Raw genomic sequence first — 13207 nt, forward strand, 5'->3', positions numbered from 1 at the left:
CTTCAGTTTGTCTTCTTCTGCTCTTCTTCCACTCTGACTCCCTTTCCTCCGCCATGCTCTCTGCTCGCGCTCCTCTGTCCGTGAAGGACGAGAACACCGTCAGCAGTCACATCAGCAACATGTCGCTGGACAAAGAAAACACGGTGAGGACCCAGCTGATCGATAGTCCGTGTGATCGATGAGCAGCAGCCGGTCTGCGGTCTCTGAGGGTTTCTGCTCTTCTGTCTTTCAGCCGCCGAGCCTGAGCTCCACCCGGATCCTGGCGACTAAAACGGCGCGGAAGCTGTTGGCCGATCCTGCGGTGAGTGAGTCCAGATGGACCGAAGCCTTCGGGCTTTTCTGTCCGTGTAACAGGCCGGTGGGCCGCGTCCGTGTCGGGGCCGCCGACCAGCACTTTGTCCGCTTTGTGGAGCTCTTGTGGCGCCTAAAATGTCGGTTGTGGCGCCAACACGGACGGTGGTAGAGGCAGAGCCGGCTCTTAGCATATTGGCCACGTAGGCGGTCGCCCAGAGCGCCACCTGCTGGAGGGGCGCTGCTGCAAACCCTGAAGAACAAAAACCAGTCAAACAATAAATAAGATAAATAACAGTAATGATTAGCATCCTGACCGGCGCCCTCTCTTCGTGCTCCGTCTGATCCTCTGAAGAGGGACCGGTTATCGGTGCACATCTCCGGTTCCTGCTGAGACGCCAACGGGTCACGTTTGTCCTCATGACAAGGCCTCAGGTGGAGGAAGCAGGTCCCAGTGGAGGCCTGTCGTCTTCTCCACGTTACAACATACAGGTGGACTTGAAATGAAGCAGAGCTGCCTGATAGTTCTACTGTGGGACTGTTTAACTGTGGTGCAGCCTTTTATTTTAGTGCTGCAGCACCACAGCTAGATAACACTTCAGTAGTCTGTCTGTCTGCCTGCCTGCCTGTCTGTTGTCTCTCTGTCTGCCTGCCTGTCTCTCTCTCTGTTTGTCTGTCTGCCTGCCTGCCTGTCTCTCTCTCTCTCTGTTTGTCTGTCTGCCTGCCTGTCTCTCTCTCTCTCTGTTTGTCTGTCTGCCTGCCTGTCTGTCGTCTCTGTCTGTCTCTCTGTCTGTTGTCTGTCTCTCTGTCTGCTGTCTGTCTGTCTCTGTCTGCCTGCCTGTCTCTCTCTCTCTCTGTTTGTCTGCCTGCCTGTCTCTCTCTCTCTGTTTGTCTGCCTGCCTGTCTCTCTCTCTCTCTGTCTGTCTGCTGCAGCTCCATGTTTTACTTGTTCTGTACATTCTAGTTTTCTCTTGTTTCCAATAAGGAAGTTGTTCCCAAGTGTTCGCTGTCATACGGCTGTTGTCCATTAATGACTGGGGGGGTCGGGGGGGGCACCATAATGGCTAGAGTCGGCTCTGGTTGAAGGACTCTGGCTCGATTTCCTCACATTTATTCTGAGCCAGCTGAAGGTGAATCTGGAGGATTTGTGCAGATCAGGTGAGTTTAAAGACGCCTTCAGGGTCTGGACTCAGTTTTATTCTCATTTAATCAGAGACCTGGTCTGGATTCTCCACCAGACCCTGCAGCTCAGACCAGTCTGCACAGGATGCAGGAGCTGGTTTAGAACTTTTTCTTCCTCCAGAAGTCCGACGGCCAAAGAGATTCAGTTTATCTGCTGAGACGAGAAGCAGAAAAGAAGCTCCCAGATCCTAGCTCTGATTTCAGGCCCTGAACGCAGCACCAGGCCCTGAACGCAGCACCAGGCCCTGAACGCAGCACCAGGCCCTGAACGCAGCACCAGGCCCTGAACGCAGCACCAGGCCCTGAACGCAGCACCAGGCCCTGAACGCAGCACCAGGCCCTGAACGCAGCACCAGGCCCTGAACGCAGCACCAGGCCCTGCAGACACTTCGGCTGCTGAATGAGTCCTGAAGCTTCTCTGTGTTTTGTGTTTCAGCCCAAAGCCGTGAAGAAGAGCAGCAGGGAGGAGGAGGAGGAGCCGCTGCTGAAGGAGAACCCTCGGCGCTTCGTCATCTTCCCCATCCAGTACCACGACATCTGGCAGATGTACAAGAAGGCCGAGGCGTCTTTCTGGACCGCGGAGGAGGTACGTGTGGTCCCCAGTCCGGCCTTCGGTCCAGAGCTGGTTCCAGCCGTGAGCTCCGGGTCTGACTGTGTGTGTGTGTGTGTGTGTGTTCAGGTGGACCTGTCCAAGGACCTGCAGCACTGGGAGTCTCTGAAGGACGAGGAGAGGTACTTCATCTCTCACGTGTTGGCTTTCTTCGCCGCCAGCGACGGCATCGTCAACGAGAACCTGGTGAGGCCACGCCCCCGTCGTTGTTCTCCCCTCTGATTGGTTCACAGGACAGGAAGCGGTGAGGTCGGTCTGCTGGTGCTTTCTACAGGGCGTCTGCTCACCAAGCGGCTCCGCTGTGTGAAACGTATGGAGCCGTTTGTCGTCTGATGATCAGGCGTTCGTTAGTTGATTGACAGCTTGTCAAGTTTCTGACCACCATGAAATTCTGCCTCTGTTTTCTGTGGAGTCACTTTCATAGTAACTTTCCTGTCAAGGCACCAAATGTTGGCGCCGTGAACGTCCCTCTGGTGCGTTCACGGTCAGAGCCGGCGTCTGGCGTCTCACCTCGTTCTCCATGTGACCACCAGGTGGAGCGCTTCACGCAGGAAGTGCAGGTGACGGAGGCCCGCTGTTTCTACGGTTTCCAGATCGCCATGGAGAACATCCACTCGGAGATGTACAGCCTCCTGATCGACACCTACATCAGGGAGCCCAGAGAGAGGTGAGACCTGCTGGGATCCACTGACTGATCTATTGATGATCGATCAGGTTCAGTGATCAGAGTGTGAAGGAAGTGAAGCAGTCAGGTGAAAGTAGAGTTTCCTCTGAGGGTCGGAGGAGAAGCAGGAAGTAGGATGAACTGACGGTGCGTTCACTGACCCACAGAGAATACCTGTTCAACGCCATCGAGACTCTGCCGTGCGTGAAGAAGAAGGCCGACTGGGCCATAAACTGGATCGGCAACAAGGGCGCCAACTACGGTAAGGCTGCCCGGTGCCCCCCCCCCTCCGTCGGCTCTATTGATCTTCTATCTGATATTGATGGTGACGCTGTGCTTCCTCCAGGAGAGCGCGTGGTGGCCTTCGCCGCCGTGGAGGGAATCTTCTTCTCTGGTTCCTTCGCCGCCATCTTCTGGCTGAAGAAACGAGGCCTGATGCCCGGCCTGACCTTCTCCAACGAGCTCATCAGCAGAGACGAGGTGACGCATCTATTGATCGATGAGGACCGGTTTCAGGTCTTGACCGGAGCCGGTCTAACTGTGTCTGCTTTCAGGGCCTCCACTGCGACTTCGCCTGCCTGATGTTCAAACACCTGGTGAACAAGCCGTCGGCACAAACCGTCACCGCCATCGTCAAGGACGCCGTGGCCATCGAGCAGGTGGGTGCGGCCGCTTCTGGTTCCCGTCCTCCGGTCGGCCGACGGTTTTAACGCCGTGTGTTTCTGCGGCAGGAGTTCCTGACGGAGTCTCTGCCGGTGAAGCTGATCGGGATGAACTGTGAGCTGATGAAGCAGTACATCGAGTTTGTGGCCGACAGGCTGATGCTGGAGCTCGGCTTCACCAAGGTAACCACGTCCCAGGGGGGGAGGGGTCCGAGGGGGGGGGGGGGGGGGGAGGTCTGTGGTGATGAGAGGCGCAGGGGTACGGACCTCAGCCGCTGATGGGGGCTGAGTGCTGCTGCTGACGCTCCGATTGGAGGACGAGTGGTTCACCGACGGACCAACAGCAGCATGACACAGACGCCAGTCTGAACAGACCAGAGCAGCCGAACCAGAGCAGCCGAACCAGAGCAGAGCAGAGCAGAGCAGAGCAGAGCAGCCTGAACCAGAGCAGACCAGAGCAGCCTGAACAGACCAGAGCAGCCGAACCAGAGCAGAGCAGCCGAACCAGAGCAGAGCAGAGCAGAGCAGCCTGAACCAGAGCAGACCAGAGCAGCCTGAACAGACCAGAGCAGCCTGAACAGACCAGAGCAGCCAAACCAGAGCAGAGCAGCCGAACCAGAGCAGAGCAGAGCAGCCGAACCAGAGCAGAGCAGCATCATCAGATACTCAGATACAGAATCTGATTGGCTGAAGTAACGACACTACAGTCAAAGTCCAGATGGTGAAGAACAGATTAATATTATTGATCCTTCATGTGTTCATCAGTTTAATGACTTCATGTCCTGGAAGAACACTTGATTGATTATTGATCAGATTCAGTGTTGAGGTACTTTACTTCAGTAAAAGCAGTTTTTTCTTTCTTCACTAATTAGAAGTTATTTCAGTAAATTCTTATTATTTCAGTGTTTGCGACCAAAAGCTGGAGTCAAACATGAAAGTCTTCGTCTTCAGTTTTGTGATAAATGAGCGTTTTTCAGGTTCCAGAACAAACGGTCCTGAGAAAACAGGTGAAATGTCCCTTTAATGACCTGCGGTCTGGTTCTCTGCAGATCTACCGGGCGGAGAACCCCTTCGACTTCATGGAGAACATCTCTCTGGAGGGGAAGACCAACTTCTTTGAGAAGCGGGTGGGCGAGTACCAGAGGATGGGCGTCATGTCCGGCGCCGCCGACAACACCTTCAGGCTGGACGCCGACTTCTGAGGACCCCCCCCCCCCACTCAGACTCACGGCTTCACTGCCGGCCCACACGGTCTCTACAGGTGGATGGACTCTGTATCTCAGGACGGCGGCTGGTCAGCTGACGGTCTGAAACAAGAACACTAATGATGATGATGATGATGGTGGAGGCTTTGGGCCAATCGGAGCGCAGCGCCGCAGCCTCCAGGCTCCCGGTCTGGACGGCTGCTCAGTCCGGGGTGGCGAGTTCACGCTGAGACGCCGTCGGCAGCCGACCGCGTGAAGTTTGGCTCAGAAGCTGCTTTGATGCTTTGGTTTTAACCTTTTAGTCCGTTCTTATCGAAGCTGCTTCGTCAGTACCTTTTTATGTTTTTAGCCTGTTTCCACTGTAAATTGTACATTCAGTCTTTGGTAATAAAGTTAAATGTCCTGAATGGAAAGAGCCTCGATTCTGTTCACGACCACACGTCCACTTCAGGGACGCTCAAACCTTCTTTCAAACCATCTCGGAGCAACGTTTCAGCCGACGTGTTCAGAAGCAGTGACGCTGATAAGAAGACGTGTTAAAGGAGGATTCACTGCTGTGGGCGGCAGCAGGAAAACTGGTTTGAGCCTCTTACAGGACAATATTTTAGTGTGTGTGCTGGATTTCTAACGGAGCGGAGAACCACATGTGAACGAGTCAGAACCAGATCAGTGTTGGTCAGTTAGCTAAACTGTTAGCCTGCTGGCTAACGGTATGAAGCAGTTTGTCGCCTGATGATCAGGCGTTCGTTAGTTGATTCACAGCCAACGCTGGTTTTTCTCCAAGTTTCTGACCACCATGAAATTCTGCCTCTGTTTTCTGTGGAGTCACTTTAATAATAATCAATAATCAGAAGCTTTGATCAGAAGACGTGATCTTCAGCATTAGCTGGACTTCACTTCTGCATCAGTGCTGTTAGTTCACTTTGTTCAATGTGGAGTTTCACTGAAGACTTTCTGTCAGCGACACAAACAGAAAGCTGCTGTTTGGTTTAGTTCACAGGAGCAGCTGAATGTTTCAGTGTGTTTAAACGTGTTCACTTTGATTTAGAAGGTTTCATGTCAGTCAGAAGCAGAGAAACCAGCAGGAAAACCTGGATTTAATTCATCGTCAACATGTTTTAAAGGAGACATTCTGGAAAGTTTTACTGTCTGAACTTTTCTCTGCTGAAACACCTGCAGGTTTGTGTTGGTGGTTTGTGGAGACATGAGAGCAGAAGCTGAACGACACCGAAACATTTATTCTACCAACATTTTATTCAACGACAACATGGATCCTTCCAAGTGATCTCATGTTTGATCCGGTGAGCCCACATTTTTACATCAACATCACAGCACAGGAGAAATAAAAGTACACTGTTGAGGAAAAAGTTCAAGAAACTAAAGAAAAGCCTTCAAAGATTTTCTCACATTCTCAGAAAACCAAGTTTTTTAAGTGAAGTCGAAGTCCAACGCTGGAAAACTGTGAAACAGGTTTAACAAAACTTTATGTACAAACAAGACGTGAACAAAGACAGAGATGGAGTGTGTGTGTGTGTGTGTTACTGTGATTGTTAATATTCTGAGTGTTTCTGGTCTTACAGAGAACTCAGAGACACTGAGGAGCCAAAAGACCAGAACCTGAACCCAGCATACAGAGGCTCAGTGAAGGTGGTGCTGAAGGTGTGGAGGTGGATCAGAGAGTCAGAGGAGACTCTGTAGAAGGACAGAGAGCCGGCAGGACAGTCCAGGTACACTGCTACTCTACCAGAGGAGGAGGAGGAGGAGGAGGTGATGGTTGTTTGTTTGTTATTGTGACAGACAGAGTAGCCATCACCTGAACAGATCAGACTCCAGGACTGATCATTAAATCCAAACCAACAGTCCTCAATGTTTCCACTCCTCTTGATTCCTCTGTAACTCACAGCTACATCCACCCCTCCTCTCCACTCCACCTCCCAGTAGCAGCGACCAGTCAGACCTTCTCTGCACAGCAGCTGAGGACAGTAGTTCTTAAATCTCTCTGGATGATCAGGATATGGCTGCTCCTCCTCCACCACCAGTGTCACCGTCCTGTTGTTGTCAGACAGTTTGAGGAATTCGTTCACTGTGTTTGTGTCCACTGAGAGTTCACAGGAATCTGATGGAGAGAAGAAGACACCAAACAGCAGCAGGTTATCAGCTGATCCAACTGTTGGCTTTGACTTTAGTTTATTCAGGGTCGAGCAGCTGGAGCCTCCTTCTTCTTCTTCTACACTAAAAGAGTTCATGCAGCTAACACCACCTACTGAGACACACAGTCAACTCTACATCTTCATGATCAGCTTCAGCACGGCTCGGCCCAGAGCAGAAACTCTGCATCGCCTCCATCTCTCAGGTCTCCTGGTCCTGCTCCAACGGGCTTCTGCTCTAAAACTGTCCTGTTTTATCAGAATGGGTCAAAATGTGCACCAAGTCATGAAGGCACAGTTTTCTCTGAGCTGATGTGTTAAAGCTCACTGCGCTTCATCACTGGGGAACTACAGAGGCTTCCAGTTTAGATTCACCAGCGGCCGCATGAACCGGTTCTGCTCAGTCACGGCTCAGGACTCAGCTGATGCAGAAGATCTGGTGATCAATGACTGATGACAGTTTGTGGGGCTGATTACATCATATTTAAATGTCAGGACACCTTCTGTGATCCGACCACCACAGAGAACATAGAACCACAGGAACTAGTGACCATATTTAGGAACTACAACTAGTGGAAAGATCCTCAGCACTGATTCATGAAGCCAGAGAACCACAGCAGGAGAACCAGGACCAGAATCCACAGGAACCAGAGAACCACAGCAGGAGAACCAGGACCAGGACCCACAGGAACCAGAGAACCACAGCAGGACAACCAGGATCCACAGGAACCAGAGAACCACAGCAGCAGGACCAGGACCAGGATCCACAGGAACCAGAGAACCAGGACCAGGACCCACAGGAACCAGAGAACCACAGCAGGACAACCAGGATCCACAGGAACCAGAGAACCACAGCAGGAGAACCAGGACCAGGATCCACAGGAGCCTGGAACCTGTAGATCCTGGTCCTGGTTCTCCTGCTGTGGTTCTCTGACTTCATGAATCACTGCTGAGGATCTTTTTACTGATATTAGTTCTGTTATTATTATTCACACGTTAAATATTGTCGTGTTTTTCACTGTTACCATATTGATCAGTATCAGTCACATTGATCAGTATCAGTCACATTGATCAGGATCAGTCACATTGATCAGTGTCAGTCATATTGATCAGGATCAGTCACATTGATCAGGATCAGTCATATTGATCAGTGTCAGTCATATTGATCAGTATCAGTCATATTGATCAGTGTCAGTCATATGGATCAGTGTTAGTCACATTGATCAGGATCAGTCACAGTGATCAGGATCAGTCACATTGATCAGGATCAGTCACAGTGATCAGTATCAGTCACATTGATCAGTCAGTCACATTGATCAGGATCAGTCACTTTGATTAGGATCAGTCACATTGATCAGTCAGTCACATTGATCAGGATCAGTCACATTGATCAGTGTCAGTCATATTGATCAGTGTCAGTCATATTGATCAGTATCAGTCACAACATTGGTTATGAATTAGCTCTATATAAAGAAAGGTTGATTGATTAATGACCTTAATTTATTAAATGTTCATCAGTCAAAGAAACAAAGTGACAGGTTGTCATCTGTAGCTGACTAGAAGGCTGCAGTGTGGAGTCTGTAAATATCTTTAAACATCAGATTGTGAGCTGCTCTGTTCTCATGAATGAGTCTGAATCCACACTCACACTTCCTCAGACCAGGTTTCAGCCAGTGTTCTCCACCGTGGTCCATCCTGCAGGAAGAAACAGTCAGAGGATGAAAACAGGAACATTTCTATAGAGATGGTTTGTCTCAGTATTATTACTGAACATGTTCTGCAAATAAAACACAACTTCCACAATAAAACCTGTGAATATATCAAATGAATCTACAGAGAAATGAAAAGTGTTTGTGAACGTCTTCCCAACATTAAAACTTTCAAACTGATATTTGTGAATCCTTGAATTTCAGACAAACGTCCCACCAAAGTAAGAGCACGCCGTCTCTACGAGCTGATGAGAAAACAACCAGCGATAAATGATGCGTTCAGTGTTTCATCACGTCAATGTGACGCTGATTATTAGTGTGTGTTCATTTGTTCTGGAGACGTTCTAGCACACACACTTCTGTCTGAGGATGCTCGTGGGCTTGTGCTGCTTCTTCAGAAATACTTCTGCTTCTGACGCAGCAGCACAAGGAAGCTGGACGTCTTTCCCTCCCTTATCTTCATGTTTAACCTTCAGTATCTAGTGAGGACTGGAAGCTGCAGGTTGTTGCACTACTTTGAAATTATATTGTTTTTATTTTTGGATTCTGTGTTTTGCTGGTCTGTTATATTTGCAAAATATCTTTTTTGTATTTGTGGAAGGTGTTTTATATTTATAGATTCCACATTCACAGACAGATTGATGAGCTGTTCATGCGAATAATATTGGGACAAATGTATCTCTATAATTAGTAACAAGAAAGCACAAACACCATGTTTTAGCTCTGTTCATACCTGAGCGTGTTCAGTCTCCACTGTGGGTCCTCCAGTCCAGCAGACAGCAGCTTCACTCCTGAGTCTTCTGGATGGTTGTAGCTCAGGTCCAGCTCTCTCAGATGGGAGGGGTTGGAGCTCAGAGCTGAGGCCAGAGCAGCACAGCCTTCCTCAGTGACCAGACAGCCTGACAGCCTGGAATCAGGAAAGAGTTGGTACAATTTCTCTATGAAAAAAGAACTGCAAAAATATCTACACCTATTCTCAGACTGTTCTCCACCAGCTCATCAAATATTGTCGTTTTGTCGACCCCTTTTGTGTCTGATACCGACTAACAAGGCACCCTGAAGTGTCTGTGTGAGATGCTAGAGGGCAATGTAGTGTAAATAGTGAGAATGTCTGCAAAGGAAGGGGGTCAAATTGGATGGATGGATGGATGAATCGGTCAGACACTGAACTTTCAGCCAGGAGACAGTTTCACCCAAACCATCTTTTAACCAGGTGTTCATCATTCTTGCCTCATGATGAAGGTCCAGTAGACCTGTGGCGAGGTCAGAGTCCTGTGAATCTCATACAGATGCTAAACAGAGGTCAGCATTTGATGATATGGGAGTGAGGAATGTTTGGAGTGAAGGGCCAGATCAGTGTTTCTGAACATCTAATGCTGCAGCTGAAGGGTGCCTTGTGCCTCAGTACCAGACACTGAGGGACGTGTCTTTGACGACCTGGTAACGAGAACAAGTTGGTATCTACTGAGTCGCTGGCTCATAGACATACATCAAAAACAGGAAGCCACACACAAACACTGATGCAGTTATACAAACAAGAAACTATTCAGAGTTACAAGTTACAACTCCTTTCCTGTTCTGTTTGTTTGGTACCATTTTTCAGAGTTATATGAAAAGAATGATCCCTCAGATGTGGAGTCTTCTCATCAACATTAACCTGAGTGTAAACCAACGTTTTAATCAGCTGATAACAAACAGCTGATCTCTGACCTGAGAGTCTCCAGTGTGCAGTGTGGACTCCCCAGTCCAGAAGACAGGATCTTCAGTCCTGCATCCTTCAGGTCGTTGTTACTCAGGTCCAGCTCTGTCAGACTGGAGGACTGGGAGCTGAGAACTGAGGACAGAGCTGCACAGCTTCTCTCAGAGAGGTTACAGCCACTCAGCCTGAGGAAGAGACAGTGATAAATACAACGGTAGACTTTCTTCTTCATGGAATATAAAGTCTAGAAATGAATATATCCAGTGATCCATCCACCTACAGAGCTTTGCTGGAGGCTCTGACAACTGGCAGCAGCCTCAGAAGAGCCTCCTCTGAAGCAGAGTATTTCTTCAGCTCAAACACGTCCAGATCTTCTTCTGATGACAGTAAGATGAAGACCAGAGCTGACCACTGAGCAGGAGACAGTTTATCTGTGGAGAGACTTCCTGATCTCAGGGACTGTTGGATCTCCTCCACTAGAGAACGATCATTCAGTTCATTCAGACAGTGGAGCAGGTTGATGCTTCTCTCTGGAGACAGATCCTCGTTGATCTTCTCCTTGATGTACCTGATTGTTTCCTGATTGGTCTCTGAGCTACTTCTTGTCTGAGTCAGCAGACCTCGTAGGAGATTCTGATTGGTCTGCAGTGAAAGACCCAACAGGAAGCGGAGGAACAAATCCAGGTGTCCATTTGAACTCTGTAGGGCCTTGTCCACAGCACTCTGGTGTAGATGTTTCACTTTTGTTTTACCTCCTAATATTTTAGACAACTTGGATGCTGACTGTTCTTCTGACATCAGATTGACTCCAGATTTGATGAAGGTCAGATGGACATGAAGAGCAGCCAGAAACTCCTGAACGCTCAGGTGGACGAAGCAGAACACCTTGTCCTGGTACAGTCCGCTCTCCTCTCTAAAGATCTGTGTGAACACTCCTGAGTACTTAGAGGCTTCTCTGATATCGGTGCCGCACTCTGTCAGGTCTGATTCATAGAAGATCAGGTTCCCTTTCTGCAGCTGCTCAAACGCCAGTTTTCCCAGAGACTCGATCATCTTCCTGCTCTCTGGACTCCAGTGTGGATCTGTCTCAGATCTTCTATCATACTTGATGTTCTTCAGTTTGGTCTGAACCACCAGGAAGTGGATGTACATCTCAGTCAGGGTCTTGGGCAGCTCTCCTCCCTCTGGGTTCTTCAGCAGAATCTCCAGAACCGTAGCAGTGATCCAGCAGAAGACCGGGATGTGGCACATGATGTGGAGGCTTCGGGACGTCTTGATGTGGGAGATGATTCTGACGGCCTGCTCCTCATCTCTGAACCTCTTCCTGAAGTACTCCTCCTTCTGAGGGTCGGTGAACCCTCTGACCTCTGTCACCATGCCAACACACTCAGCAGGGATCTGATTGGCTGCTGCAGGTCGTGTGGTTATCCAGAGGCGAGCAGAAGGAAGCAGATTCCCCCTGATGAGGTTTGTCAGCAGCACATCCACTGAGGTGGACTCTGTCACATCAGTCAGGGGCTCATTGTTGAGGAAGTCCAGAGGAAGTCGACACTCGTCCAGACCGTCGAAGATGAAGACGACCTGGAACTCTTCAAACCTGCAGATTCCTGCGTCTTTGGTTTCACTAAAGAATCGATGAACAAGTTCCACCAAGCTGCACTTTTCCTCTTTCAGCACATTCAGCTGTCTGAAGGTGAAAGGAAACATGAACTGTATGTCCTGGTTGGCTTTGTCTTCAGCCCAGTCCAGACTGAACTTCTGCGTTAAGACTGTTTTCCCGATGCCGGCCACTCCCTTTGTCATCACTGTTCTGATTGGTTCCTCTCTTCCATCTGAGGCTTTGAACACGTCCTCACATCTGATGGTTGTTTCTGGTCTGTCTGGTTTCCTGGAAGCTGCTTCAATCTGTCTGACCTCATGTTCATTGTTGACCTCTGCAGCCCCCCCCTCTGTGATGTGGAGCTCTGTGTAGATCTGGTTCAGCAGCGTTGGGTTTCCTGCTGTAGCGACGCCCTCAAACACACTCTGGAACCTCTTCTTCAGGGTAGACTTGAGTTTCCGCTGGCATGCACGAGCAAGAGTCTCTGAAAAACCACAGGTTGAATCAATAAGTGGATGCACATCTGATGGAAACATTTTATCATTGCTGTCGATCCTCAAAGACGTCACTGATGTGATATAAACATTTCCTCTATTCCTTCTCATCACCCTGTTGAAGCTCTTAAAATCCTCTTACTGCTCTGCAGATGTTCAGCCAGCTCCTCCTGCTTCATTCCCCTCAGGAAGTCCACAGTGATCCTCAGAAATGATTCTCTGCTGCTCTTCCTCTGCTCTTCATCTTCACTCTGACTGTCGAATCTTTCTGAATAATCTGAACTTAAAACCTTCTGGAACCTTTTCAGCTCGTTTGTCACGAAACTGAAAATGTTCTTTTCAAGCAGCTGGAAAAAGGGAAAAATAACAATTACAATTCAATCCCAACTTGTTGAACACACCACTTTGAGGTTGACCACTTTCCATCTGTGACAGCAGTTATAAACCCACGTCTGGAAGTCTGTTTCCACCCAGAGGACCCTCAGGTTCGCTCAGTGCAACACATCACATTCAGACTCCTAAAACTTGTATGTCGTTGGCTGGTCAGGTCAGTACAGTCTAGATGGTGGTGCCAGTTTTTACCTGTACTTATTCTGGATGATTCCTACTGTGGGAACTGACCTCCAAGTTCCAAATCTGGTGGTCAGAGATTCTCTAAAAATCTCTTTCTAATTCAAGAAACATCTTTGTCACAGCTGTGCAGGTAGCCGCTTATCCTTTGTCACCAAACACCTTTTCCACCATCCTGAATTCATGCAGCATTTCTACGGCCGTCCTGAGGCAGACCAGGGCAAATTAGGACCCACAGGTCAGATCTGACCCACTGAAAGGTTCCATGTGGCCAACAAGGCCGTCGTGAGCACTTATATTACAAAATATTGGAATTAATATCTAATGAAAACTGTCATTACTATGTTGCTTACATTAAAACATGACTGGGCCTT

General features: G+C 49.1%; 2 protein-coding genes and 1 non-coding gene across 3 annotated transcripts in view; 2 read left to right on the forward strand and 1 right to left on the reverse strand.

The window, feature by feature from the left end:
- rrm2 (ribonucleotide reductase regulatory subunit M2) lies at nucleotides 1–5027 on the forward strand. The gene is made up of 10 exons (XM_070848978.1): nucleotides 1–143; nucleotides 233–301; nucleotides 1910–2059; nucleotides 2153–2269; nucleotides 2617–2750; nucleotides 2915–3009; nucleotides 3094–3227; nucleotides 3302–3406; nucleotides 3479–3592; nucleotides 4459–5027. The coding sequence occupies exons 1-10, from the start codon at nucleotides 54–56 to the stop codon at nucleotides 4609–4611; spliced, it is 1161 nt and encodes a 386-aa protein (XP_070705079.1). The 5' UTR covers nucleotides 1–53; the 3' UTR covers nucleotides 4612–5027.
- Nucleotides 3645–3783, forward strand: LOC139218395 (small nucleolar RNA SNORD94). The gene has a single exon (XR_011585664.1). It is a non-coding gene; the product is annotated as a small nucleolar RNA SNORD94 (small nucleolar RNA).
- Nucleotides 5028–5849: 822 nt separating the features above from the next.
- The window catches only part of LOC139217591 (NLR family CARD domain-containing protein 3-like), a 64382-nt gene continuing 57024 nt past the window's right edge, over nucleotides 5850–13207 (reverse strand). Inside the window, exons 8-12 of the mRNA XM_070848945.1 lie at nucleotides 10450–12253; nucleotides 10181–10354; nucleotides 9204–9377; nucleotides 8410–8456; nucleotides 5850–6730 (exon numbers count right to left, since the gene is read on the reverse strand). Coding sequence (XP_070705046.1) covers nucleotides 6189–6730; nucleotides 8410–8456; nucleotides 9204–9377; nucleotides 10181–10354; nucleotides 10450–12253 — 2741 coding nt within the window. The 3' untranslated portion in view covers nucleotides 5850–6188. The remainder of the gene's footprint in view (nucleotides 6731–8409; nucleotides 8457–9203; nucleotides 9378–10180; nucleotides 10355–10449; nucleotides 12254–13207) is intronic.

The sequence above is a fragment of the Pempheris klunzingeri genome, chromosome 18 (genome assembly GCF_042242105.1).
Source record: "Pempheris klunzingeri isolate RE-2024b chromosome 18, fPemKlu1.hap1, whole genome shotgun sequence".
Taxonomy (NCBI): Eukaryota; Metazoa; Chordata; class Actinopteri; order Acropomatiformes; family Pempheridae; genus Pempheris; species Pempheris klunzingeri.

Excerpts from the sequence above, each read along its gene's own strand:
- rrm2 (XM_070848978.1), top strand. The coding sequence starts at position 54 with ATGCTCTCTGCTCGCGCTCCTCTGTCCGTGAAGGACGAGAACACCGTC. Across the intron at positions 3,010-3,093 it reads CAACAAGGGCGCCAACTACG|GAGAGCGCGTGGTGGCCTTC; the intron begins GTAAGGCTGCCC and ends TGCTTCCTCCAG. Across the intron at positions 3,593-4,458 it reads TGGAGCTCGGCTTCACCAAG|ATCTACCGGGCGGAGAACCC; the intron begins GTAACCACGTCC and ends GGTTCTCTGCAG.